Genomic DNA, 27,985 nt, shown 5'->3' on the forward strand with positions numbered 1-27,985 from the left:
TCAGGACGGTGGTTTCTCGGTGCTGCAGACAGGTGGCGCTGCAGGCTGGTGTGTGAACCGTGTGACTGGAGAGACGATACAGACGGCGACACCGAGCCCTGCGGGACAGCTGACATGTACACACACACACACACACACACAGAGCCTTCAGTGGTGTGTTCGCTGTCACCCTTCAGTCTGTAAACTTGTAAACTGTGTGTGTGGTGCGTTCAGGTCCCAGCTGGTGTGAGCTGCGGGGCCTCCAGTGTCGCCCCGACGGCTCCTTCATCCCGCTGCAGTGTGACGTCACTTCCTGTTGGTGCGTCTCCGAGGCCGGGCAGGAAGTGGGCGGGACCCGAACGCCCCGACAGATGGGCCGGATGCCGTCATGTGACCGTGAGTGAAACCAGTTCAGTGGACGTGGGAGGAGCCTGCGGCTCAGAGGAGGCTGCTGATTGGTCGGTTGGTTTTGTGTCTCCTCTCCAGGCCCTCTCTGTCCCGACTCCACCGTTACCCATGGTGCACTGGTGTGCCGCCCAGCGGACGCCGACGGTCGCCTCAGCTGCGACCTCGTCTGTCACCGTGGTTACAAGAACTCACTTCCTGTCGGCAGCTTCCTGTGCTGGACAGAGAGCCGGCGATGGGACGGAGACGAGGGGCCGCTGGGAGGAGCCTGTCAGAGTAAGAGCTCCTTAAAGGAACATACCGCCTCTAAACCGTCTCACTGATCATCTCCTTAATCAACCAGCTGTGTGTGTGTGTGTGTGTGTGTGTGTGTGTGTGTGTGTGTGTGTGTGTGTGTGTGTGTGTGTGTGTGTGTGTGTGTGTGTGTGTGTGTGTGTGTGTGTGTGTGTGTGTGTGTGTGTGTGTGTGTGTGTGTGTGTGTGTGTGTGTGTGTGTGTGTGTGTGTGTGTGTGTGTGTGTGTAGTCTCTCAGCCTCTCCAGATGGTGTCGTCCTCTCAGCTCTGGTCGTTGTCGTCGTCCTGCTCTCAGATCAGCGGTTTAAAGTCTCTGTTGTTCACCACGATGACCAGCAGGGGGCTCTGCTCTGCTCAGGTGAGCTCTGAACCCTCTTATAATAAACACACAGATATGTGACAGCGAGTCAGAATGTATACAGTAAGGCATTATTTAAGAAATAGCACCATGTTCATATATTATTATTATTATTATTAATATTTTCATCACAAATGATTTATTCATTTAAACACATTTAGATTATTTAACTTTACAAACAACGACCATGATGTCATAATAAATAAACAAACATTTACAAACTAAAAAATAACTGGATTTAATATCCGATATTAAGTTTTTAATCTGCATCAAAATACAGAGCAGAGCTGCTGAAAAATAGTTTCACAAAGTCAACAGATAATCAGAACAAAATAAGCTTAAAGTTAAAGGAACAGTGTGAAACATATATCAGCAGAAATAGAATATAATATGAACAACTATGTTTTTGTAAGTGTACAATAACCTGGAACTGAGAATCATTATTGTTTTATTTAGCTTAGACAAAGCTGGTGTTACTATATACGTTTTTAAACGCAAACATTTAGTCCTGAAAAAGAACAAGAGCAGCTCATTGTAGTAACAAAACCTCAAAGGTAACTAACTCTCTACCTGAAGCCCACCGTAGTTCTATTATTTGGTTGGCTGCAGTCTGAAAACTCACCACTAGATGTCACTAAACCTTACACAGTGTTCCTTTAAAGTGACGGAAATGTTCCCAGAAGTAACATAAAAAACAACGTGTGTGTGTGTGTGTGTGTGTGTGTGTGTGTGTGTGTGTGTGTGTGTGTGTGTGTGTGTGTGTGTGTGTGTGTGTGTGTGTGTGTGTGTGTGTGTGTGTGTGTGTGTGTGTGTGTGTGTGTGTGTGTGTGTGTAGCTTCCCGTGTCCGGTCGCTCCGTGTCTCTGTGTGACGACTCGTCGGTGCGTCTGATGTGTGACGATGACGACACGCTGAAGTTCACCGTCACCTGGACCGCCCACCTGTCCGACCTCCCGACCTCTGACCTCCCAGACCTCCACGACATCGGTGAGCACAGACAGATGGGTTTCAGACAGACGGGTTTAAGACAGACGTGTTTCAGGCAGACGGGTTTCAGACAGACGGGTTTCAGACAGACGGGTTTCAGACAGACGTGTTTCAGGCGGACGGGTTTCAGACGGATGGGTTTCAGACGGACGGGTTTAAGACGGACGTGTTTCAGGCGGACGGGTTTCAGGCAGACAGGTTTCAGGCAGACGGGTTTCAGACAGACGGGTTTCAGACACGTGTTTCAGGCAGACGGGTTTCAGGCGGACGGGTTTCAGACGGACGGGTTTAAGACGGACGGGTTTCAGAAGGACGTGTTTAAGACGGACGTGTTTAAGACGGACGGGTTTAAGACGGACGGGTTTAAGACGGACGGGTTTCAGACGGATGGGTTTAAGACGGACGTGTTTCAGACGGACGTGTTTCAGACGGACGTGTTTAAGACGGACGTGTTTAAGACGGACGTGTTTCAGACGCACGTGTTTCAGACGGACGGGTTTCAGACGGACGGGTTTAAGACGGACGTGTTTCAGGCAGACGGGTTTCAGGCAGACGAGTTTCAGACAGACGGGTTTCAGACGGACGTGTTTCAGGCGGACGGGTTTCAGGCGGACGGGTTTCAGACGGACGGGTTTAAGACGGACGGGTTTCAGAAGGACGTGTTTAAGACGGACCGGTTTAAGACGGACGGGTTTCAGACGGACGGGTTTAAGACGGACGTGTTTCAGACGGACGGGTTTCAGACGGACGGGTTTAAGACGGACGGGTTTAAGACGGACGGGTTTCAGACGGACGGGTTTCAGATGGCCGTGTTTCAGACGGACGGGTTTAAGACGGACGGGTTTCAGACGGACGTGTTTCAGACGGACGTGTTTCAGACGGACGGGTTTAAGACGGACGGGTTTCAGACGGACGTGTTTAAGACGGACGTGTTTCAGACGCACGGGTTTCAGACGGACGGGTTTCAGACGGACGGGTTTCAGACAGACGTGTTTAAGACAGACGTGTTTCAGACAGACGTGTTTCAGACAGACGTGTTTAAGACAGACAGGTTTCAGACAGACGTGTTTCAGACAGACGTGTTTCAGACAGACGTGTTTCAGACAGACGTGTTTAAGACAGACGTGTTTAAGACAGACAGGTTTCAGACAGACAGGTTTCAGACAGACGTGTTTAAGACAGACAGGTTTCAGACAGACAGGTTTCAGACAGACGTGTTTAAGACAGACGGGTTTCAGACAGACGGGTTTCAGACAGACGTGTTTAAGACAGACGTGTTTAAGACAGACGTGTTTCAGACAGACGTGTTTCAGACAGACGGGTTTCAGACAGACGGGTTTCAGACAGACAGGTTTCAGACAGACAGGTTTCAGACAGACGGGTTTCAGACGGACGGGTTTAAGACGGACGTGTTTCAGGCAGACGAGTTTCAGACAGACGGGTTTCAGACGGACGTGTTTCAGGCGGACGGGTTTCAGGCGGACGGGTTTCAGACGGACGGGTTTAAGACGGACGGGTTTCAGAAGGACGTGTTTAAGACGGACCGGTTTAAGACGGACGGGTTTCAGACGGACGGGTTTAAGACGGACGTGTTTCAGACGGACGTGTTTCAGACGGACGTGTTTAAGACGGACGTGTTTCAGACGCACGTGTTTCAGACGGACGGGTTTCAGACGGACGTGTTTCAGGCGGACGGGTTTCAGACGGACGGGTTTCAGACGGACGGGTTTCAGACGGACGGGTTTCAGACGGACGGGTTTCAGACGGCCGTGTTTCAGACGGCCGTGTTTCAGACGGACGGGTTTCAGACGGACGTGTTTCAGACGGACGGGTTTCAGACGGACGGGTTTAAGACGGACGGGTTTAAGACGGACGGGTTTCAGACGGACGGGTTTCAGATGGCCGTGTTTCAGACGGACGGGTTTAAGACGGACGGGTTTCAGACGGACGTGTTTCAGACGGACGTGTTTCAGACGGACGGGTTTAAGACGGACGGGTTTCAGACGGACGTGTTTAAGACGGACGTGTTTCAGACGCACGGGTTTCAGACGGACGGGTTTCAGACGGACGGGTTTCAGACAGACGTGTTTAAGACAGACGTGTTTCAGACAGACGTGTTTCAGACAGACGTGTTTAAGACAGACAGGTTTCAGACAGACGTGTTTCAGACAGACGTGTTTCAGACAGACGTGTTTCAGACAGACGTGTTTCAGACAGACGTGTTTAAGACAGACGTGTTTAAGACAGACAGGTTTCAGACAGACAGGTTTCAGACAGACGTGTTTAAGACAGACAGGTTTCAGACAGACAGGTTTCAGACAGACGTGTTTAAGACAGACGGGTTTCAGACAGACGGGTTTCAGACAGACGTGTTTAAGACAGACGTGTTTAAGACAGACGTGTTTCAGACAGACGTGTTTCAGACAGACGGGTTTCAGACAGACAGGTTTCAGACAGACAGGTTTCAGACAGACAGGTTTCAGACAGACGGGTTTCAGACAGTAGGAGAGTTCTTCACAGGTAGAATGTAGGGGTTCCCAATCTGAGGCTCGGGACCCCCAAGATGGTCTCGAGATCAATCTAAGGGGCCACAAGACAAGAAAAAACATATTTTTGTCACCCACTGTTTTAATTATGTTTCCTTTTTGAAAGGTTTGGAGAGTTTACTGTTAGATAAATGTGATCAGATGTTAATGAACCATTAAATATATAAATAAAGGTTTGTTTATTTAAAACCTTCTGAATCTGGATTCTTACGTGTTTTTGTGTTTTTTCCATCAGGTCTGTTCCTGAATGAGTCCAGACTCCTGGAGGGCGTTCAAGGACTTCTGGGTAATATTAAAATCCGCTCCGTGCTTTCGTCAGAGCCCAAACTTGTTTCCGTGACGACAGCGAGCTTCGGGTGTTCCCGTGGTTACCACCTGGACAGCGACGGTTATGGCTGCGGTAAGTCGTGCGTCTGACGGTCGTTCATCGTTTTCTGGTCCAGGACTCAGGTTTTTGTCTCCGTCTCTGTTCCCACAGTCGTCTGTCCCGCTGGGAGTTACTCCAAGGAGGGGGCGTGTCTTCTGTGTCCTCAGGGAACCTATCAGGATGAAGAGGGGCGGGACTTTTGCGACAGGTGTCCCAGAGGCTCCTCCCCTAGCGGAGCGTCATCCGTCAATCAATGTGAGTCCTCAGTGTGAACATGAAGCGGAGCAGAGGAGGTGAACCACAGGTGTTCAATGTGTGTGTGTGTTTACCTGTGTGTGTTTGCGTGTGTGTGTGTGTGTGTGTGTGTTTACCTGTGTGTGTATGTTTACCTGTGTGTGTTTGCGTGTGTGTGTGTGTGTGTTTACCTGTGTGTGTTTACCTGTGTGTGTTTGCGTGTGTGTGTGTGTGTGTTTACCTGTGTGTGTTTACCTGTGTGTGTTTACCTGTGTGTGTTTGCGCGTGTGTGTGTGTGTGTGTTTACCCGTGTGTGTTTACCTGTGTGTGTTTGCGTGTGTGTGTGTGTGTGTTTACCTGTGTGTGTTTACCTGTGTGTGTTTGCGTGTGTGTGTGTTTACCTGTGTGTGTGTGTGTGTGTGTGTGTTTACCCGTGTGTGTTTACCTGTGTGTGTTTACCTGTGTGTGTTTGCGCGTGTGTGTGTGTGTGTGTTTACCCGTGTGTGTTTACCTGTGTGTGTTTGCGTGTGTGTGTGTGTGTGTTTACCTGTGTGTGTTTACCTGTGTGTGTTTGCATGTGTGTGTGTGTTTACCTGTGTGTGTGTGTGTGTGTTTACCTATGTGTGTGTGTTTACCTGTGTGTTTGCGTGTGTGTGTGTGTTTACCTGTGTGTGTATGTTTACCTGTGTGTGTTTACGTGTGTGTGTGTGTGTGTTTACCTGTGTGTGTTTGCGTGTGTGTGTGTGTTTACCCGTGTGTGTTTACCTGTGTGTGTTTACCTGTGTGTGTTTGCGTGTGTGTGTGTGTGTGTGTGTGTGTTTACCTGTGTGTGTGTGTGTTTACCTGTGTGTGTTTACCTGTGTGTGTTTACCTGTGTGTGTGTGTGTGTGTGTGTGTTTACCTGTGTGTGTGTGTGTGTGTGTGTGTGTGTGTGTGTGTGTGTGTGTGTGTTTACCTGTGTGTGTGTGTGTTTACCTGTGTGTGTGCGTTTACCTGTGTGTGTTTACCTGTTGTGTCAGGTGTGACCGAGTGCCAGAGGCGGGGCCTGCGGTGTTCAGAGCGAGGCGACTTCCTGTCAGCGCAGCCTGACTTCCTGTCCGGCAGGTGGAGGTGTTTCGACAGCAAGGGGGCGGAGCTTGAGTGGACCAACAGTGACACGCCTCTGACTGATGACCAGTGCTCAGGTGGAGTCTCGGCAGCCAATCAGAGAGCAGTTTAAATTTATGTGTTCATTGTGAAGCCCTTTGTGACATACGTGTGTGTGTGTGTTTGTACGTGTATGTGTGTGTGTGTGTGTTTGTACGGTGTGTGTGTGTGTGTGTGTGTGTGTGTGTGTGTGTGTGTGTGTGTGTGTGTGTGTGTGTGTGTGTGTGTGTTGTAGTTCTCAACAGGTTTCAGTCTGTTCCTGGATCAGATCTGATTGTCGGAGCTGAAGACACTGAAGTCCTGCAAACAATGACCTCTGACCTCACATCCTGTGTCCAAGGTGAGTCTCACACACACATTGTGAATGCCATTATGGTCTGTATATGTGTGTGTGTGTTGACTGCTCGTCTCTCTCTCTCAGCGTGTGCAGTGGAGCCGTCCTGCCACCATGTGGCGCTGTTCAACCAGCAGACTCAGTGTGAACTGTACAGCACACACACACTGAACACACACTGCAACACCTCCCAGCAGGTACACACACACACACACACACACACACACACACACACACACACACTGAACACCTCCCAGCAGGTACACACACACACACACACATACACACACACACACAGATGAGAGTGACATTGACAGCTTTCCCAGTAAATTAACGGACATGAACTGAAGGAGAGAAGTCAACGACTCCCAGGGTGCATTTCACTCACAAACAGCCAATCACAGAGCTCCGTGTGTCTGTTGTGAGCCGAAGTTAATAATCATTAATCTTCTAGTGACTCATCCACTGATTCAACTTTTTATTTTATTCCCTCAGACCAGCGGGTTTCTGGGTAATCCTCAGGCCGAGCTCTTTGATTGGCTGAGCTGCTCTCTGAGAGTGAGGGGCGGAGCTTCAGACCTGCTGGTCACCAGGAAGAAAGGTACTGTAACCACGGCAACCAGACGACGGGACATCCACAAGACAACGAAACACACTTCTGTAACTCTGTGTGTGTGTGTGTGTGTGTGTGTGTGTGTCTCAGGTGTGGAGTTCTCCTCTCGTCAGCAGCAGAGCTTTGAGAGGATGAGGATGATGAAGGTGGTCTCAGGTGTGTTCAGGACTCAGGTGTTCTCCTCCAGAGGAACCTCTCTCTCTGACGCTCACCGTTTCTGTCAGGACGGCTGCAGCCGCGACACCTGCTGTGACGGGTTCATCCTCAACCAGAACATCCTGAACGGAGGTGTGTTCATACCATGGAGACGCACAACACCTGGTGAATGGATGAAATCAATAATCTGACCTCCTCTTCCTCCTCCTCTCAGGGTCTCTGCTCTGTGGTTGGCTGAGAGCTCCGTCAGTATTGACGTGTGGGGACCAGGACTGGGATGTGATTGGACAGGGAACAGCCAATCGCGTCTGTGGGGCGGGGCTAACCTACAACGAGCAGCAGAGGAGCTTCGTGTTTGACTTCGGAGGACAAAAGTTCACCATCAGTAAGAAGAACTACAAAACTGTGAATCAGCCAATGGGAGGACTGTTACTGCCTCGTATCTCTGGTGGACACGCCGCAAAGCTTCAAGTGTTAAAGCTGCATTCTCTCTAGTGTCCACCAGGGGGCGACTCCTCTGGTTGTATAGAAGTCTATGAGAAAATGACTCTACTTCTCTCTTGATTTATTACCTCAGTAAACATTGTAAACATGAGTTTATGGTCTCAATCTCTAGTTTCAAGTCTTCTTCAATACAGCACGATGTTCATTTAGTACATTATGGTCCATTTAGAGTCACACAGACCATAAAGCAGGGGATGCTGCCCATAAAAAATCATCATAAATCATAAAAATCATTCTACTGATCTTAGCTCCACCCTCTCGTATCTGGTTGCAAAAACACAAGATGGCGATGTTGAAAATGCCGAACTCGAGGCTTCAAAACTGTAGTAAACAAACCAATCGGTGACGTCTCAGTGAGAACGTGCGCTTCCTATAACGCCACTCTGAACGTTCACTGAGGATCAAAGGTCTTCATGGTTCTGATGTTTACTTCGTTGTTTGGTCCTCCAGCTGATTCGTCTCTTCCGGCCGACAGTAAGAAGAAGAAGGACTACCAGGCCTCCATCGTCAGCTTCCAGGCCGTCTACCTGAACACAGGTAAACTCATGTTCATGGACTTTAGTAGTGATGACGGCCCCGCGGCTCAGCTGACATTAGTGTGGTCGTTGTTTCTCATTGTTGTTGTTTGTCAGATGCTGATTCAGCAGCTGGAGGTTCTGGTTCTACTTCCTGTCCAGCAGCAGAACTCAGTCCTCCTCTAGACGGTTCGCATTCCTTCAGAACTCACACCTGTTCCTCCATGTACTAATACCACTAATACTACACAAGTACTCTCTTACAGTAACAGTACTAATACCACTAATACTACACAAGTACTCTGTTACAGTAACAGTACTAATACCACTAATATTACACAAGTACTCTGTTACAGTAACAATACTAATACCACTAATACTACACAAGTACTCTGTTACAGTAACAGTACTAATACCACTAATACTACACAAGTACTCTGTAACAGTAACAGTACTAATACCTCACTGTAGAAATATTGTATTACAGTAAAGTTAGTAATACCGAACACAAAAAATACTTAATTGAAAAAACGTTTAATTGTTTTAAAATTCGTTCTCTGTCAACTATTTGATTAAAGCACTAATTGATTAAAGGAACATTTGATTAATGGACTAATTGATTAAATGACTAATTGATTGAAGGGCTAATTGATTAAATTACTAATTTATTATAGGACTAGTTGATTAAAGGACTAATTGATTAAAGGACTAATTGATTAAAGGACTGATTGATTAAATGACTAATTGATTAAAGGACTAATTGATTAAAGGACTGATTGATTAAATGACTAATTGATTAAAGGACTGATGGTTTCAGCTCTACTTCTGTAAACTGTTGAGAATTGAATTTATAACTAAACATCAGATTTAAACTCTATATGTTTTTTGTGTAAAACTCAATCAGTAAAGTATCTGAAGCTGTCAGAGGAACGCAGTAGGAAAGTGCTGTACTTGAGTAAATGTACTCAGTTACTTTCCAGCACTGGTTGCCGCTCTAATACAGAGTTGATACAGGTATTTATACTGTGTATATTCTGTGAATATTCTGTGTATTTGTATAGTTTCAGTGCAGATGAAGTTTGAGTCTCTGTCGGAGGACGACGTCCTCGTGGATCCTCACAGGAAACTCCCCACGCTCTCCTTCTGGCTCAACAGGAACAACTACAACTCCCAGCAGGCACTGCTCTGGTGTCTCACACGTACGTCACATACTCTAACAAACAGAGAGCTTGTGGACTAGTTGTACTTGTACCCAGTGAAGATATCGAGTAGATAATACTGTGTTTGTGTTTTCAGGCTGTGATGTAGAGCAGCTCTGCTCCATCGCTGACCTCAGAGACGCCGACTCAGCAGGTTTCTTCAGCTGCTCGTTGTATTCAGACAGCAGAGTGTGTGGAGCGTACGACAAACCTCTGAGGAGACCATGTCGCCACCTGCTGGACAGACCGGCCAACAACACCTACAGCAAGAAGGGTAAACTCTCTCCTCCTCCTCCTCCTCTCTCTAACGTGAGCCTCCTCTCTCCTCGAATCCTGAAATACATCTCGAGGAGAGAGGAGGCTCGTCTGAGGAGTGATTCTTCACAGTTCATCTTGTTTGTTCTCTCTCTGGTGTTTCAGAGAATACAAACGTCTCCGTTCACGCTCACAGTGTGAACGGAGCTTAAGACAGGAGGAGTTGAGGAAAGGAATCAAGGATGTTCAAACTGAGAAATGAATGTAACATGAATGTAACAGGTTCTGTCTGTGTGTTTTCAGTGGATCTGTCTGGACCGGTGAAGAGTTTCTACGAGAGAGTTTCCTTCCAGAAGATGGTTTCTTACTCCGTACGTAGCCGAGTCAGTCTGAGAGAGAACACACCACTGTCTGAGGGGTAACACACACACACACACACACACACACACACACAGAGACACACACACACACTCACACAGACACAGAGACACACTTACACACACACACTCTCTCTCACACACACGTGTGTGTGTGTGTGTATGTGTGTGTAGGTTCATGGAGTGTGAGCGGCGCTGTGATGAGGATCCTTGTTGCCGTGGCATCGGCTTCGTCCGGGACACCAAATCACCAGGTAACCATGGTAACCAATGGTTTTAACATTAAATGTATTTCTGTGAAATACTGAACCCATCATAATAAATAACAGTTTAATAATGTAAATATTACAAACAAATATAATATGTTGGGTGTGTGTCTGTGTGTGTGTGTGTGTGTGTGCGTGTGTCTCTGTGTGTGTATCTCTGTGTCTCTGTGTGTGTGTGTCTCTGTGTGTGTGTGTGTGTGTGTGTGTGTCTCTGTGTCTCTGTGTGTGTATCTCTGTGTCTCTGTGTGTGTGTGTCTCTGTGTGTGTGTGTGTGTGTGTGTGTGTCTCTGTGTCTCTGTGTGTGTGTCTCTGTGTCTCTGTGTGTCTGTGTGTGTGTGTGTCTCTGTCTGTGTGTCTGTGTGTGTGTGTGTGTCTCTGTGTGTCTGTGTGTGTGTCTCAGCTGGTCTGGACGTGGTGTGTGTGTCTCTCATCAGTCTCGGGGTTCAGACTTGTGGTGATGACGTCATGACGACCTGGAGGACTCAGGACTGCTCACCGTCTGCAGTGAAGACCACACCGGACCCCTTCGGCTGGTACCAGAAACCTGGTACTGAATACAAGTACACACACTACGAGCATGTATAAATACACACATACGGTTGAAGTGTGTGATCAGACGTGTTTGTGTTTCCAGTGAATCAGTGGAGTTCTTCTCCGGCGCTCTGTCCTCCGTTCAACCTGCCAACAACCACAAACAACGGTCAGACTGAAAAACTACAAATCTACAACTACCATCATCACTTCTGCTAATACTGCTACTACTGCTAATACTACATTACATTACAGTCATTTAGCAGACGCTTTTATCCAAAGCGACTTACAATTCAGAGTCTATGACATTTCTACACCGTAGGCACAGCTACGGGAGCAATTTTGGGGTTAAGTGTCTTGCTCAAGGACACATCGACACGCAACTAGCGGAGCCGGGGTTCGAACCACCGACCCGCTGATTGAAAGACGGCCCTGCTATCCACTTAGCCACAATCGCACTACTACTACTACTACTACTACTACTACTACTACTACTACTACTACTACTACTACTACTACTACTACTACTACTACTACTACTACTACTACTACTACTACTACTACTACTACTACTACTACTACTACTACTACTACTACTACTACTACTACTACTACTACTACTACTACTACTACTACTACTACTACTACTACTACGACTACGACTACTGCTACAACTAGTGCTGCGGCTACAACAACAACTACTACTACTGCTAATACTATTGCTAATACTACAATAGCTACTACTAACGCTACAAGTACTACTAATAAACTACTATTACTACTGCTACTATGTTTACCGCCATTACTACAGTACTACAGCTGCAACTATTATTGTTACAAGTACTACCTCTACTATTAATAATAAATAAATGTATAAGGAATGAAGTACAAGTACTGCTACTGTTCCTGATTGTTACATCTGCCCACAGCTCCAACTAGTAACAGTACTACTGTCAGTACTACTTATAAACTACTACTGTTACTGATAACCAATACTTGTAGTATTTGTGTCTCAGTGTCTCTGGACCGGTGGCGTCTCCTCACTGACTCATCAGTCCTCGTCGACCCGTCTGTCTCCACGTATGATGTCATCCACGTGAGCCGTGACATCGCCGCCGATGGGGACAAGACCAGGGACTGGTGTCTCCATGGTAACCACTGCTAACAGACAGTTTAGTAATGTCGTTTCCTCTTCGTCACTGTGACGTCATCTTCTACTTCCTGTTTCACAGCCTGTCAGGAGGCGGAGTCCTGCGTTGCCGTGTCGCTCAGCGAGGCGGGGTCCGCCACCCGCTGCGTCCTCTACCCCGACACCACGGCCTGTGGGTTAAGCTCCGCCCCCGGCTTGTCCAGCCCCGCCTCCTCCTCCTGCAGACTGGTCATCAGAGAGCCCGCCCCCCAGGTGTACCTGAGGACGGGTAAGCCAATCACAGAGAAGAGCTACCGATCAGCAGCCAATCGCAGGTCACTTCATTTTTGGGGGTTTGTTTTGCTCTTCAGAGCGGTTGCCGTCGGTTCCGTCCGTCTCCGTCCCGGGTCACGGGACCCTGCAGGGCGTTGTCGTGGAAACGGCCCTGGGCTCAGACAGGAAGTCGGTGGTTCAGTTCCTGGGGGTCCCGTACGCTCGTCCTCCAATAGGATCGCTCCGTTTTAAAGCAGCTCAGCCGGCCAATTGGACAGGAAGCTGGGACGCCACCAAACCACGGTGAGTTACTACATATATATATACATATATATATATATATATATATATGTATATATATATATATATATATATGTATATGTATATATATATATATATGTATATGTATATATATATGTATATGTATATATATATATATATATGTATATGTATATATATATGTATATGTATATATATATATATATATGTATATATGTATATATATATATATATATACATATATATATATATGTATATATATATGTATATGTATATATATATATATATATGTATATATACAGTGTATATATATAGTATATATATCATATATATATTATATATAATATATAGATATATATATTATATATATATATATATAATATATATATACATTATATATAATATATATATATATACATTATATATATATAATATATATATACTATATAATGTGTATATATATATATATATATATAGATATTATATAATATATAGAGATATAATAGTATAATAATATCATATCATTATACACTGATTAAAAAATGATTGTTCTTTGTTGCTGTTCTTCAACTTTGTCTCTCTCTCTCTCTCTCTCTCTCTCTCTCTCTCTCTCTCTCTCTCACCCTGTCTCTCTCTCTCTCTCTCACCCTGTCTCTCTCTCTCTCTCTCTCACTCTCTGTGTCTCTCTCTCTCTCTCTCTCTCTCTCTCTCTCTCACCCTGTCTCTCTCTCTCTCTCTCTCTCTCTCTCTCTCTCTCTCTCTCTCTCTCTCTCACCCTGTCTCTCTCTCTCTCTCTCACCCTGTCTCTCTCTCTCTCTCTCTCACTCTCTGTGTCTCTCTCTGTCTCTCTGTCCTTCAGTCCCAGTTGTATCCAGCCAGGTGATGAAGAGTCTTCTTCCTCCAGTGAAGATTGTCTCTACCTGAACATCTTCAGTCCTGCTGCTCTGGTGACATTTATTTATTTATTTATTGACAGTTTGAGTGAAGTCAGATGTTTTGTTTTTTAATCATCAGAAGAAAAGTCTGTCGACTTATCGATTAATAAACGAATAACTTCAGCTGTAGTTATTATTGATTTAAACTGAGGTCTTACAGCACGAACACAAATACTGGAAAGTAGAAGTACAACTGTGACATACTTGTACTTAACTGGAATACTTCCATTTTCTCCTACGTAGTACTTCTACTCAACAGATTACTTTACAGACTCAGATTATTAATCAACTAATAAAGTATGATGTAATATATAGGTTCACCTTTAAAGTGATGAACACATTAATGCATCAATAATTATAATACACTAATATGTATATATATATATATATTTCTGCATAATGAATACTTTTACTTTTGGTACTTAAAGTATATTTTGGTGCTAATACTTTTGTACTTTTACTTGAGTACAATTTTTAATTACTAAAGTAACTCAATCACCATGAACATTTTTAATATTCACATCAAAAGTTTAGTGAAATAGAAAAGATTTTAATTCAAATTAAAGGACCTCAGCTGACCTGTAAACGTGTATGTGTGTGTGTGTTTGTGTGTGTGTGTGTGTGTGTGTCAGAGGGGGCTTGTCCCAGTCCTGGTTTTCTTCTTCAACCCTTCGGCCAATCAGAAGCCAGGACTGTTGGATGGCTCCGCCCTCGCTGCTGTGGGTAATATCGTGGTGGTAACGGCCAGCTACAGAACCGCAGCGCTGGGATTCCTGAGCGACGGTGAACATCGTGACATTAAATATCATAACAACATTAACGTTATTATTACTATGGCGATGATGTCATTGTAATATTCTGCCTGCAGGGTCGTCTGGTCTCCGTGGTGACTACGGGCTGTCGGACCAGGAGGCGGGGCTTCGTTGGGTTCACGCCCACATCGCTCTGGTGGGCGGAGACAACACAACGGTGACGCTCGGGTCTGAGCGAGGAGGCGCTGACATCACCAGCCTTCATCTCCTCTCCTCCTCTTCCTCCCCTCCTCCGTTCCAGAGGATGATGCTGATGGTGAGAACTCCTCCTCCTCCTCTCCCTCATCCTCCTCCTCCTCTTCTCTCTCCTTCTCTTCCTCCTTATCCTCCTTTTCTATCTGCTCCTCCTCCTCCTCCTCCTTCACTTTCTCCTGCTCTTCTTCATCCTCCTATTCTATCTAATCCTCCTTCTCCTCTTCCTCTTTCACTTTCTCCCGCTCTTCCTCCTCCTCCTCCTCTTCTCTCTCCTACTCATCTTCCTCCTTGTCCTCCTGCTCCTTCACTTCATCCTTCTCTTCCTCTTCTTCTCTCGCCTCATCTTCCTCCTTGTCCTCCTGCTCTTCTTCATCCTCCTGTTCTATCTAATCCTCCTCCTCCTTCTCCTCCTCATCCTTCACTTTCTCCTGCTCTTCCTCCTCAACAAGACGTCAGTAACAGAATTTAACATGAAAATATATTTAAGACCTTTTGCTTTAAACATCTGACTTATTGACGTCACATTTATGTGTTTAATTATATATAATATAATTAGAATGATAATATATAATATAATTAGAATGATAATATATAATATAATTAGAATGATAATATATAATATAATTAGAATGTATTACAGTATAATAGTATGTTGTTGTCTCCTGCAGGGCGGCTCTGTGTTTTCTCCGTCACTGTTTCAGACCTCCTCCTCCTCCTCCTCCAGACGTCAGGCGGTCGATTTGGCCAAAGAGCTCAGCTGCGTGACCTCTGACCTCAGCGATGACAACAAAATGGCCGACTGTCTCAGAGCGACGCCGGCGTTCACGCTCAACACTGCTCAGACTAAAGTGGGTTTAACTCTCTGAACACTCTTTATCGTCCCTTCAAAATAAAAGTCCTGCTCCTCTATAGAAACAGAACCATCGTGACTAGAAGTAGAGAGAACTAGAACATGTCTTTAGAGAGAATAACACAGTTATGATGTCATCAAGACAAAACACAAGTTGTTTTTTTTTGATAATTTATTTTACAAAAATTTGAAAATACTGGAATCTATAAATACAACATTTTGTGTCTACAAGTGTTACCAATGTCTCTACTTGTTATATTAAACTACGTTGTTGGGAACGTAGAGGAGCGTGTTTGGTTTATCAGCATCTAAGAAACTAAATTCTTGACATCAATAGAATTATTAATGTCAGTAACAATTATTAATGATTATTAATAATAACGGGGCACCACCCTGCGAACAGGGACCAATAACCAAACAATAAAACTAAGTCTCATAATTAGCGTTCACTCATAATGTCAATAGTCTGAGTACTATTACACATTCAGAGTGAAAGTGAAGGTTTAAGTTCGAGCACAGGCCACTACATCCAGTTATTATTACACACATATGCACAAGTAATCACAGACGACTGCTCTTTAAAATATAACAGAGTTTATTAAATAAAATAATAAATGATCAAATCAAGTACTATCAAAATCAACAAACATTATCATACAATTATATGTCTAATACCTAAAGTCAAATGAATAAAGTGGGGTAAGGATATGTATATAGATATATGTACAGGTGTGAGTGTGTGTGTGTGTGTGTGGAAACAAAGGGGGGGGGGCCTACTCAAACAGTGATGGTACGTAACCTAAAAAGGGGCGTGTGAGCCTACAAGCAAAGATGGCGGAGTCTATTGACCCGCGACAAGATAGCTGAGAGGTGGCTACGTGTAACCACGTGGGACGGCGCACAATGTGGGTTGGGACAATAGATTACGCGACCACGTGTCTGAGAGGTTCACCCAAAATCAGTGAATCCAACTATGTGTGTGCGGGTTAGTAGGAAGAGGGAGAGAGGGAGCGAGAGCTCCGAATGCGGTGCTCGGTGCTGCAGTGAGAATGTGAGGAACAGCTGATCACTCGTAAACTCTGCGGTCGGATTCTGAACCGACCGGTCACGCTTGTACGGTGATAGTTGCGGTTCTAGATCTCACTCACAGAGCCGATTTAAAGAAGAGAGAATAAAACCAAAAACAAAATAAAAGAATCCCCAAAACAAACAGATCTTTATCACTGCGGTGAGATGCGAGTATTGCTCTCTTATCACCCCGAAACTCGGTCGGCGAGACGAGGCTCCGCCACCGTGGTTTTGGTCTTTGAAATGATAAAATCACAACCTCCACATCCACTAGCAGCGACGGATCTAATGCAAACAGTTATAGCAGGAAATACACAATATAACGGGACTCCGTGGTCCGCGATGCTTGCGCAATAACACGTTATAACACGACCGTAACTTAACGTAACAAGATACAGGAATAACAACGACATAACGAATAGGCTAAATTAAGCTAATACTAAGCTAAGCTAAGCTAGGCCCAGATACCAGTAACTCTTACTTGTAGAAGCTTTGTTCGGTAGGGTACGTTTCCCGTGGTGGGGATCACTCGGTCCTCGAGTAGCCGCTGGCTCTCGGTGGCGCGGCCTCGGGGCTGGCTGGCGCAGACTCGGCCTCCTCGCTGCAGAGAGGGGCTTTTTAACTTCGGCTGAGGGACGAGGTTTGGGTCGTCCTTCCCGGAAATCTTCGGCGAGGAACGATTGTTACCTTCTGCCGGCGGTGTGTACACAAAAAGGGTGGGAGAACGGGGCATAGGAGTTATCCGTTCTCGCACTACAGGATCCAAAACTCAAAATAAAACACAGTCTGTTCGACCAGCGAATGTTACATGTGACCTGATAGGATTTGAGAGGCCGCGGTTCCTCGTGGATCTTCTTGTCCCCTGGACGAGTCCGGGGTGAAGAGAGCCTTGTGGATCTCCTTACACCAGCGGTGTCTGGACGGAAGAGAAAGAATTCTAGCTGTGCTCAGGCTTATAAACCAGGTGGCACAACCAGTGGGGGGGCCCTTTCTTGGCCAATGAGGGACCAGCATCAGGTTTCTGCTGTGCTGGGAGGTGTAGTCATTCATCTTGGAGTTTTCCATCAGACGTTGTATGACCGGAAGGAGCATGGGTGCTTCTAGACTAGGGCCAGATCCCAACATCCCCCCTTTGGTCTGAAGAGCGGGGTGCTGGCCACGGTCTTTAGAGCAAACCAAGGGCTGGCACGTGCATCCATGTGGTATCACACTGTCCATGTATTCCGGGAACCTGAAGAGGTTAGACAGTCCAAGTATTCCGGGAACCAAAAGCAGTGGTTAAAACAGTCAGTGTTCAGTGTTCATAGAGTTCATGGAGTTCAGAGTTCATAGGGTTCAGAGTTCATTGGAGTTCAGAGTTCATTGGAATTCAGAGTTCATTGGTATCTGGGCTGATGACTAGGGTGGCATCTGGGCAGATGACTTTAACTACCTCTACCTACATCTACTATCATACACAATTCAAATCATAGGTGAGCAAAAACATTATTCCCAAATAATTCAATCGCTAATCATGATTTTGTGATAATCCTAGCATTGCGGTATAGTGTCAAAGAAAGTAACAACCCAAATAAAACAAAACAAAACACAAAAGAGAGAAGAGTAGAAAGAATAGAAGCAGGTGAGGGGGGAAACAGTGGTTACTGGTTCTACTCCTAGTCGGGACTGGAGTCCGTCGGCGGAGCCGTCGCAGTTTGGTTAAAACGTGGGGTTACGAATAGGAGGGAATCCAGTCTGGTCTGTAGCTTCTGGATGTATTTGTACATAATATGTGCGTTTATCTCTCTCTGATCGGTACAATTAGAGCGAGTTCTATGTCTAAGTTTTAGGATCTATCGCTATTGGAATTGCGCTGCCAAGACTATGGGCCAGAGGTACCTGTGAGGGTTGCATAACAGTAGTGGTAGCAGATTTAAGGATTTTGTTAACACGGTCTAGGGTGACCAGCTAGGCTGGGGTTTTCCGCTGTTGGCTGTTAACGGATGAGCTTTTCTCTGATGAGGTCCTGCTTTAAATCTGACTGCTACTGCGTAGGTTATGTCTTCTTTGGTCACTGCTGGTAGAGTCTCTAAAGCATGCAAAGGGTTATTTATGAGAGTGGAGCGTAAGTTTACAGTCACAATGAAAGTTTTTCAGGTCCTGTAACTGTTCTGGTTGAAGTTGGATTTGTTAGCGGTTAGTGCATGCCTACAGGGTGAGTTGAAGCATGCAGTTAAACGTTAGTAGGAAATGATAAGCCGGATTTTCTGGTTGGTTTCAACACTGGCTAGATTGGCGAGTTGCACTCCCTGCGAAGTGCATCTCTCTAAGTTTCTGTTGTCAGAGCCTTCCCCCCTCGAGCTGTTCAAGTGGCGAGGGCTCATATCACCACGTCACCGCCAGCACTCAGGGAAGCGTCGCGAACGGCTTCATTCTGTAGTGTGTCGTGGCCGGCAATGGTGACATTTCCCCCGCCCCTCCCCCCTAATTAGAGATGGAGACAGGTCCCCCGCGCAAATCAAGTTCAGTTCCCTAAAGCGGGGCAGGAGCTGGAAGAAAAACCTCGTGCACTAGGCATCTTCTGTCCCCTGCGGCACTGGCGACTTGACACGCCCGGGCGATGACTCGGCTGAAAGAAGGCGGTGGCTTCGTTGAACAAACTGGAGGTGGATCACGCTGACAGAGCAGGATAAACAAGGCTTAGCTGACAAAGGATTTTCCGAACTAGGGTGCTGGAAGGGCCTCTAAGGTTGTGGTACCCTAGAGGTGTATGCGAAAGGTGGGGGGGACACATTAGGTTCGTTTCTGACCTGGAATCGAGTAGAGCAAGTGTGTTATGGCCCCCCAGTATGACTGAAATATATATATACACAACGGGCATTGTCTTTGTGAACAAGGTCGCCCAAGAAGGTTAAAGAACAGGGGGGGGGGGGGCGCGCAATTGGGAGTGGTCGTTTCAGGGAGTGTGCCGAGTTCTCTTCCCCACCCTACTAAGTAGACTTGAGCAGCAGAGGGGAAGGTCACTTGGCTTAGTCAGGTGGGCTGCGAGTCGGTGTCGGGTTTTCTGACGAGTGCGGTGGCATTACCTGATTTGGACCCTGAGACAGTCATCAATACTCGAGTAGCGAATATTTGGATCGAAGCGCTCTACGTCCTTCGTGCGGGACTCTATGTGATAGGTGCGCAGGCCCTGCGCGCGGAGAGGGCCTAAACCGTCTGAATCGCCATAATTATTAAAATCAAGGGGAGGGTGATCTACCTCTCCCCGCGTGGGAGAGGGCGTTCGTTCTAGGCGTACACTTGACATATGCGGAATGTCTCGCTCGCCTGTGGAAGTGGGCTCGGACCCACTTAGGTCACTCAGGACCTGGGAGTACTCCCCCCTTCTCCTGTCATCAGAGAGGGCGAGTTTGAGGAGACCAGCAGCTGCATCTTGTGGTGCAGGGTTGTCTGGCTCCTGGTGAGCTTCTGCTCTTAACCTGTACGGTTTTTGACTGCCCATTTTACTTCTTTGTAAATGGCAACAGTGGTTAGAATTCCCTACTGTTAGTAAGAAAAACGGTTAGTGTTTACGGTTAATGCAGGCGCACAGTGAAATGCCTAGTTCTGTGACTTACAATTTCTACTGTTGGACGTCAATTACTGCTCTGAGGTGCACAGTGAAATGCCTAGTTCTATGACTTACAATTTCTACTGTTGCTCTGAGGTATTAACTACTGCTTTTCAACTCAAAGGTAGAAAATGCTAATGTGGTTTCAGCACTTCTGGCCTGTGACAGCTGTGTGTAACTTTTCTTTGAGGGATTAAGAAAAACAAAACAAAGTGTTGGTTTTACAAATAAACGATCAAATCTACTAAACACAGCTGACTGTTAGTTTAGGAAATGTAACGAATGATCTAACCTGGAAAGGAAAAGAAGTAACAAATTTCAGAAAGGAAATTTAAATTGAAAATTTAATTAAAATTAAGATTAAAATCAAAATTAAAACTAAATTAAAATAGGAAAATGTTTTGAATATCAAAAATCAAACTATTTTGGAAAATAATTTTCAGAAATTTGGATTATTCAAAAAAAATTTATAATTAAACTTTCTAAGGAAAATTAATTATTCAAAAATTATTCAAAATGATTCGAAGGTATACTATGGATTAGTGTGCATACATACTGCAATAAAACTGGAATAACGTAGCCTCACACGGGGCACCATTATGTTGGGAACGTAGAGGAGCGTGTTTGGTTTATCAGCATCTAAGAAACTAAATTCTTGACATCAATAGAATTATTAATGTCAGTAACAATTATTAATGATTATTAATAATAACGGGGCACCACCCTGCGAACAGGGACCAATAACCAAACAATAAAACTAAGTCTCATAATTAGCGTTCACTCATAATGTCAATAGTCTGAGTACTATTACACATTCAGAGTGAAAGTGAAGGTTTAAGTTCGAGCACAGGCCACTACATCCAGTTATTATTACACACATATGCACAAGTAATCACAGACGACTGCTCTTTAAAATATAACAGAGTTTATTAAATAAAATAATAAATGATCAAATCAAGTAATATCAAAATCAACAAACACTATCATACAATTATATGTCTAATACCTAAAGTCAAATGAATAAAGTGGGGTAAGGATATGTGTATAGATATATGTACAGGTGTGAGTGTGTGTGTGTGTGTGTGGAAACAAAGGGGGGGGGGCCTACTCAAACAGTGATGGTACGTAACCTAAAAAGGGGCGTGTGAGCCTACAAGCAAAGATGGCGGAGTCTATTGACCCGCGACAAGATAGCTGAGAGGTGGCTACGTGTAACCACGTGGGACGGCGCACAATGTGGGTTGGGACAATAGATTACGCGACCACGTGTCTGAGAGGTTCACCCAAAATCAGTGAATCCAACTATGTGTGTGCGGGTTAGTAGGAAGAGGGAGAGAGGGAGCGAGAGCTCCGAATGCGGTGCTCGGCGCTGCAGTGAGAATGTGAGGAACAGCTGATCACTCGTAAACTCTGCGGTCGGATTCTGAACCGACCGGTCACGCTTTTGCGGTGATAGTTGCGGTTCTAGATCTCACTCACAGAGCCGATTTAAAGAAGAGAGAATAAAACCAAAAACAAAATAAAAGAATCCCCAAAACAAACAGATCTTCATCACTGCGGTGAGATGCGAGTATTGCCCTCTTATCACCCCGAAACTCGGTCGGCGAGACGAGGCTCCGCCACCGTGGTTTTGGTCTTTGAAATGATAAAATCACAACCTCCACATCCACTAGCAGCGACGGATCTAATGCAAACAGTTATAGCAGGAAATACACAATATAACGGGACTCCGTGGTCCGCGATGCTTGCGCAATAACACGTTATAACACGACAGTAACTTAACGTAACAAGATACAGGAATAACAACGACATAACGAATAGGCTAAATTAAGCTAATGCTAAGCTAAGCTAGGCCCAGATACCAGTAACTCTTACTTGTAGAAGCTTTGTTCGGTAGGGTACGTTTCCCGTGGTGGGGATCAGTCGGTCCTCGAGTAGCCGCTGGCTCTCGGTGGCGCGGCCTCGGGGCTGGCTGGCGCAGACTCGGCCTCCTCGCTGCAGAGAGGGGCTTTTTAACTTCGGCTGAGGGACGAGGTTTGGGTCGTCCTTCCCGGAAATCTTCGGCGAGGAACGATTGTTACCTTCTGCCGGCGGTGTGTACACAAAAAAGGGTGGGAGAACGGGGCATAGGAGTTATCCGTTCTCGCACTACAGGATCCAAAACTCAAAATAAAACACAGTCTGTTCGACCAGCGAATGTTACATGTGACCTGATAGGATTTGAGAGGCCGCGGTTCCTCGTGGATCTTCTTGTCCCCTGGACGAGTCCGGGGTGAAGAGAGCCTTGTGGATCTCCTTACACCAGCGGTGTCTGGACGGAAGAGAGATAATTCTAGCTGTGCTCAGGCTTATAAACCAGGTGGCACAACCAGTGGGGGGCCCTTTCTTGGCCAATGAGGGACCAGCATCAGGTTTCTGCTGTGCTGGGAGGTGTAGTCATTCATCTTGGAGTTTTCCATCAGACGTTGTATGACCGGAAGGAGCATGGGTGCTTCTAGACTAGGGCCAGATCCCAACAACGTGAATATATATATATATATATATTATATTACGTGAATATTAAACTATTCACATGTTTCAGCATTCGTCACACATGATGCGTTCAAGGAACGTCTGAAAGATGAAAGTCTGATGATCATGACGGTTTAAGCTTCTGGCTGATAAACGGTTTATTGTGTGTGTGTGTGTGTGTGTGTGTTGCAGCTGTTGGCGGTCAGCGGTCCGTTCCAGTCCTGGTCTCCGGTCCGTCAGTCCGTCTCTCGGTCGTCTCTCCACAGAGTCGACCTCATGCTGGGAACGTCCGAACACGACGGTCTGATCAGCCGAGCTCGCAGGATAAAGGTCAGAGGTTACACAGAAAAAACAACTAAAACGTGTGAAGGAAGATCTCAAAGAGCAGTGACGTCACATTATGAGGAGATTTGTGGAAAATGTAGGCAAAATATTCGGCTCTTAATGTGGAAGTTATGACAAATGTGTTTCCTGAATCTAATAACAACATTGAGAACAGTAACATAATAATCTGTGACTCATCAGTGTGAGTGTTTAAGAAGAAGTGAAGATCTGTAAAAGATGAATTAAGATACTTTAGTGACTTTGTTTGAACCTCATTCGTGCGTCACGTTGAACAAAAACATCAAAACAGTGAACGTAAAATAATCACAAAGAACTTCTAGAAGAGTAAAGAAAATGTATTTCACAATATTCAATTCAAATATATATCTAAAGTTGTGCCACATTCCTCTACAAATACACATTTGTCCCATAGTTACATGTTGTGTTTGTTTACTCGTGTCTCCAGGACTTTGAGGCCCTTCAGGGTCGAGCCGACGGTAAGACGGCGTTTTACGAGGCTCTGAGTCGCTCGCTGGGCGGCGTGACAGGAAGTGACCTGCTGAAGGAGGCGGCGGCCTGGTTCTACTCTCTGGATCATGGCCCCTCCCCCGCCGGATACAACCTGTTCTCCAGAGCGCTCAACAACGCCACCAGGTCACATACAAACTCAGAAAACAAGCTAACACAAACAAGCTAACCGCTAACGTTATTGAAATACAGGTTAAATATCTGACCACACGTCTGATGACGACTTTCAGGAAACACAGTTTCGAGTCACAGAAGTGAAGATGTTTGGTTTCCGGCTGCTGGTTAGTTTAAAGTGACAGAAAAGAAACAGTTTTGTTTGTTTGTGTTGCAGAGATCTGTTCATCATCTGTCCCAGTCTGCAGATGGCTAGCCACTGGGCTAACAGCAAAGCTAACGTCTTCCTGTACCACCAACCTGCCACCAGCTCTCACAACAGGTGCCGACTGTTTACACACATGCTAATGCTAACATTAGCTAACTACAGTTTGGTTAGCTCACTTGCTAATGTTAGCATAACTCGCCCTTTTACTTGATAACTGTGTTTTTCCATAACTTGGTATTTTCCCTTCTGTAGCTTCACTTTGACTCTGCAACTGTGTCGTCATCTGAGCCGATCAAAGATATTGATTGGTTGTTTCCTGTGTTTCAGGGCCGATGTGTCTGTTCCTCTGGACGTTCAGTTTGTGTTTGGGACGCCTCATCATCCAATGAGCTCACAGCGTTTCACCTCCTCTGACCGACGCCTCTCTCTGGCCATGATGACCTACGTCTCCAGCTTCATCAAGAGCGGGTCAGACTAACACTTGTTTAATTAACTATCATTGGATGAACACTTGATATATTTGCATAACCGTTGTTAGATAATAAAGTTAATTTTTAAAAGTTATTTTCCCTCAGGAACCCAAACCCGTCACGTGTGTGGGCGGAGTCAGTTCTGCCCCGTTGGCAGCAGGTCCTGTCCTCTGAGGCCCCGCCCACCTACCTGGAGCTAAGCCCCGCCCTCCAACAGCATCAGGGTCTGAGTCAGAGCTCCTGCTCCTTCTGGAGCCAACTAGGAACCAGACTGACCAGTCTGAGCGGTGAGAGGAGGACTCTTCTGGACTCGACTACTTTAATCTGCAAGAGCTAGTTAGCTAGTCCCCGGAGCTCCTGCCAGCTCTCCTCCCGGCACCAATGGGGGCTACTCAATAGGGGGCGCTATCGAGCCCTTTTATCTGACCCGAGCCCGTCAAATCATATCAGATAGATATTTTTGCCTAGACTGATGCGAGTTTTCAAGTATTCCAAGCACCTCGTTTTTACGCTCAAAGACGAACAATAATGATGGAGCAGTTTAATTCAGAGAGTGGGATCCCTGAGAGAATAAGTCTTTATTATTATGAAGATCTTTACTATTAATAATATATTAAATCTAGAATAGTTCAAACCGATCATCGCTGTGTTCATGTTTGTTGTTTGCGTTTCAGGGTCTAAAAACTGTCTTTTTTTTACCCAGGTGTGTCGGGGGCGGAGCCTATCCAGCCTGAGTTGACCCCTGAGCTCCCACTGGCTGCACCATCCAGCCAATCACAGACTGAGAAAGACACCTACAACTAAACTAATGACATCATCATCCCGTCCTCCGTGTGACATCACAGTTTCCTGCTTCCAGATTCATTTTGATCCCAAACAGTGAAGAAATAAAACGACTGCTGTCTCAATCAATAAAAAATCATTTTAAACTCTTAAACTCTCTACAGTTCATTATTTACTCTATTTGTACTATTTGTATTTCTTTTCATGCCACATTCTACTTGTAGTTTTATGTACTTTACAAATTAAGATTTTTAAACACAAAACATTTAAAGAAATTATATATATATAATTAAAATGAATTAAAACACCTTTCTGTTTTTGCATAGCTTTGTGTTACGTAGCTCGATGCTCACAGATGAGTGACCAGTGTAGCATTAATGGTGGAATTAGCTTGCTAGCTAGTTAAGTCGTTCCACCATGCTTTAATGCTACAACTGTTTTGATGCTTCTATTCTTTTGGGCATTTTTTGTTGCCAGGTATTCTTTCCTGCCGATGCATATTCCGTTTTCAACATATGAAAATAAAAAGAATTTTTATGACTTCCGGATGCTGTCACTCTCACGACAGTCTCGACTTTTTCAAAATACTGTACTATGAGTTTTGTTTAAATGTTGAAATAGTATAAAATTACTTTTTTTAACACAATATAGTATGAAGTTATACTATGAATGTTTTCGACATATTGTGCCATGACTATTTATGATACATTTTTTGACATTTTCAATGACTTTTTAATGACAAACTATACCATGACAATTAAAAAATATTCTTCAACAAACTTTACTCTGACTTTTTTATAGATATTCTATGACATACTATACCATAACTTTTTATGATATACTAGCTTATGACTTTTAGAGATTTTTTTTATGGCATACTAAACTGTGACATTTGATCCACCAGCATCTGGACTCCACTGGAACTCAAGATCCTTCCTTTCCAACACTTCCATTTATCTTATTCTTTGGATTTTCTCTCAAATCTTTGTTTTCGGTCGAGTAAACTTTAAAAGTGAGACGCAGCTTCTTTTACTTAAGTTAACTTCCTCTGACGGTGGATCTTTAATCATTTCATACAAAAGAAAAGAAGAAGAGCAACTTAACAACTTGTGTTCAAAATAATTCGTTAAAACTCAATAAAGTTTAAAGTTGTTTCAAGTTAACATCAGTGGTTCTCTGACCCCGCCCAGCAGTGATGTCACGGTGTCCTGGAGTACAACGTGACATCACTGCTGTGATGCCGTGGGGCTTTGTCTCAGTTTAGCCCCGCCCCCCTTCATATCATCTAAATGTATGACAAACAAACCACAAAATAATAACGGAAATATTAAAGACGGTACCTCAAACTGTGACCACAGAGTGGAGCTCCTTATTTGCTTGGCATGATGGGAGTGTGCCAGGCTCCTCCTCCCTCCTGCACACAGGTGAGGGAGCAGTATAAAGGACTGTATAAAGGACTCTTTCTCTGGATGGAAACAGACTCCAGAAGCCGCTCACACTGAGATCTTTGTCACAAACTGTTTTGGATTTCCTGCAGAAAGATGGAGACGCTGCTCGCTCTCTGGATCGCTGTCGCCGTCACCGCCTCAGGTAAAAGAAAAGAACACTCTTAGCTCACCTGAGGCTTTTTTTAATACTTTAATACTCAATCTTTGTTTCACTGAGGCTCAAAGTAGAATTTAAAATAAGGTGAAAGAGATCAGAGGAAGAAGGCTGAGAGGTTCAGTAAGTGTTTCAGATCTTGTTACGGCTGCTATGAGTTATTCTTTTATTAATTATTCATTAATCTATTGATTCATTCGTAGATTAACTGATAGATTGTTCAATCTATAAAGAGTGTCTCCTTTGAGGACGTTAGGTTCAAACAGACTAAAAGCAGATTATTTGTCAGCGTGAAGTGACGGATGTGAATTCAATGAGTCTGAATCATGAAATATTGACTGTTGGATATTGAACCTTTCTGATGAGTTCAGGTGAAAAATTTAATAATTAAAGTTATATTCTGTATTTACATTTACATTTTCCATACGAGTGAAGTGTAATTATTAAAAGGGTTTTCAAACTCAACATTGTTTTTTTGGTAGTGGTCGCTCCTCTTCTTCAAAGTGGGTGACAAGTCGGTGACAAATTTAGGATTTGGTAACAGTAGACTAATGTCACCATCTTGTTTTTTTGGAATCAGAAGTGACACAAGAGGGCAGAGCTAAGTACAACCGAACGCTGAATAAAACATTTTTATAACATAAAATGTCACAATTAACTTTGATGAAGTGAAAACACACTAAAGGGTTTAAATAGTAACGCCGTGGTAGAGACCTGTCAATCACCGTGTAGCCCCGCCCTAAAGCACACCCTGCTTTATGGTTGATAAACCATCATGCTTCAGTTTTAGCACAGAAAGTCCCATGAGTCCAAACCTTACAGCAACCTCCGGTTTTGAAGAGTGAACCCAAAGCTTCATGTGTTAAAGCTGCATTCTCTCTAGTGTCCACCAGGGGGCGACTCCTCTGGTTGTATAGAAGTCTATGAGAAAATGACTCTACTTCTCTCTTGATTTATTACCTCAGTAAACATTGTAAACATGAGTTTATGGTCTCAATCTCTAGTTTCAAGTCTTCTTCAATACAGCATGATGTTCATTTAGTACATTATGGTCCATTTAGAGTCAAACAGACCATAAAGCAGGGGATGCTTTAGGGCGGGACTACACGGTGATTGACAGGTTTCTACCAGAGACGTATACGGCGTCTCTACGTCACTCCTCCTCAGTCCAGATATGGTCACTTCCTGTTCACTGGTTGCTAAAGAAACAACATGGCGACGGACAAAACGCCGAACTGGAGGCTTCAAAAC

At 44.8% G+C, this 27,985-nt stretch overlaps 2 protein-coding genes across 5 annotated transcripts in view; one reads left to right on the forward strand and one right to left on the reverse strand.

Moving 5' to 3' along the window:
* Positions 1–25,286, forward strand: part of tg (thyroglobulin) — a 40,912-nt gene extending 15,626 nt beyond the window's left edge. Inside the window, exons 16-49 of the mRNA XM_076078391.1 lie at positions 5–116; positions 214–375; positions 466–660; positions 908–1,035; positions 1,871–2,021; positions 4,803–4,967; positions 5,046–5,189; positions 6,188–6,352; positions 6,550–6,654; positions 6,736–6,845; positions 7,144–7,249; positions 7,352–7,549; positions 7,632–7,802; positions 8,372–8,458; positions 8,554–8,625; positions 9,498–9,635; positions 9,733–9,909; positions 10,194–10,308; positions 10,442–10,521; positions 10,934–11,080; positions 11,168–11,233; positions 12,081–12,215; positions 12,297–12,482; positions 12,565–12,769; positions 13,605–13,692; positions 14,313–14,463; positions 14,549–14,748; positions 15,356–15,535; positions 22,898–23,035; positions 23,496–23,683; positions 23,889–23,993; positions 24,207–24,347; positions 24,455–24,636; positions 25,053–25,286. Of these exons, the coding sequence (XP_075934506.1) occupies positions 5–116; positions 214–375; positions 466–660; positions 908–1,035; positions 1,871–2,021; positions 4,803–4,967; positions 5,046–5,189; positions 6,188–6,352; positions 6,550–6,654; positions 6,736–6,845; positions 7,144–7,249; positions 7,352–7,549; positions 7,632–7,802; positions 8,372–8,458; positions 8,554–8,625; positions 9,498–9,635; positions 9,733–9,909; positions 10,194–10,308; positions 10,442–10,521; positions 10,934–11,080; positions 11,168–11,233; positions 12,081–12,215; positions 12,297–12,482; positions 12,565–12,769; positions 13,605–13,692; positions 14,313–14,463; positions 14,549–14,748; positions 15,356–15,535; positions 22,898–23,035; positions 23,496–23,683; positions 23,889–23,993; positions 24,207–24,347; positions 24,455–24,636; positions 25,053–25,153 (4,794 nt within the window). The 3' untranslated portion in view covers positions 25,154–25,286. The remainder of the gene's footprint in view (positions 1–4; positions 117–213; positions 376–465; positions 661–907; positions 1,036–1,870; positions 2,022–4,802; positions 4,968–5,045; positions 5,190–6,187; positions 6,353–6,549; positions 6,655–6,735; positions 6,846–7,143; positions 7,250–7,351; positions 7,550–7,631; positions 7,803–8,371; positions 8,459–8,553; positions 8,626–9,497; positions 9,636–9,732; positions 9,910–10,193; positions 10,309–10,441; positions 10,522–10,933; positions 11,081–11,167; positions 11,234–12,080; positions 12,216–12,296; positions 12,483–12,564; positions 12,770–13,604; positions 13,693–14,312; positions 14,464–14,548; positions 14,749–15,355; positions 15,536–22,897; positions 23,036–23,495; positions 23,684–23,888; positions 23,994–24,206; positions 24,348–24,454; positions 24,637–25,052) is intronic.
* nudt17 (nudix (nucleoside diphosphate linked moiety X)-type motif 17) overlaps positions 16,115–27,985 on the reverse strand; it is a 30,230-nt gene continuing 18,359 nt past the window's right edge. For 3 of the 4 annotated variants that reach the window (XR_012947676.1, XR_012947675.1, XR_012947674.1), the window contains one exon: positions 16,115–26,717. The gene's annotated coding sequence lies outside the window, so the exon portion shown is untranslated. The remainder of the gene's footprint in view (positions 26,718–27,985) is intronic. The other variant, XR_012947677.1, reaches the window with a different exon arrangement.

This window comes from Anarhichas minor, unplaced genomic scaffold (assembly GCF_050575085.1).
Source record: "Anarhichas minor isolate MPS153535 unplaced genomic scaffold, ASM5057508v1 ptg000066l, whole genome shotgun sequence".
Taxonomy (NCBI): domain Eukaryota; kingdom Metazoa; phylum Chordata; class Actinopteri; order Perciformes; family Anarhichadidae; genus Anarhichas; species Anarhichas minor.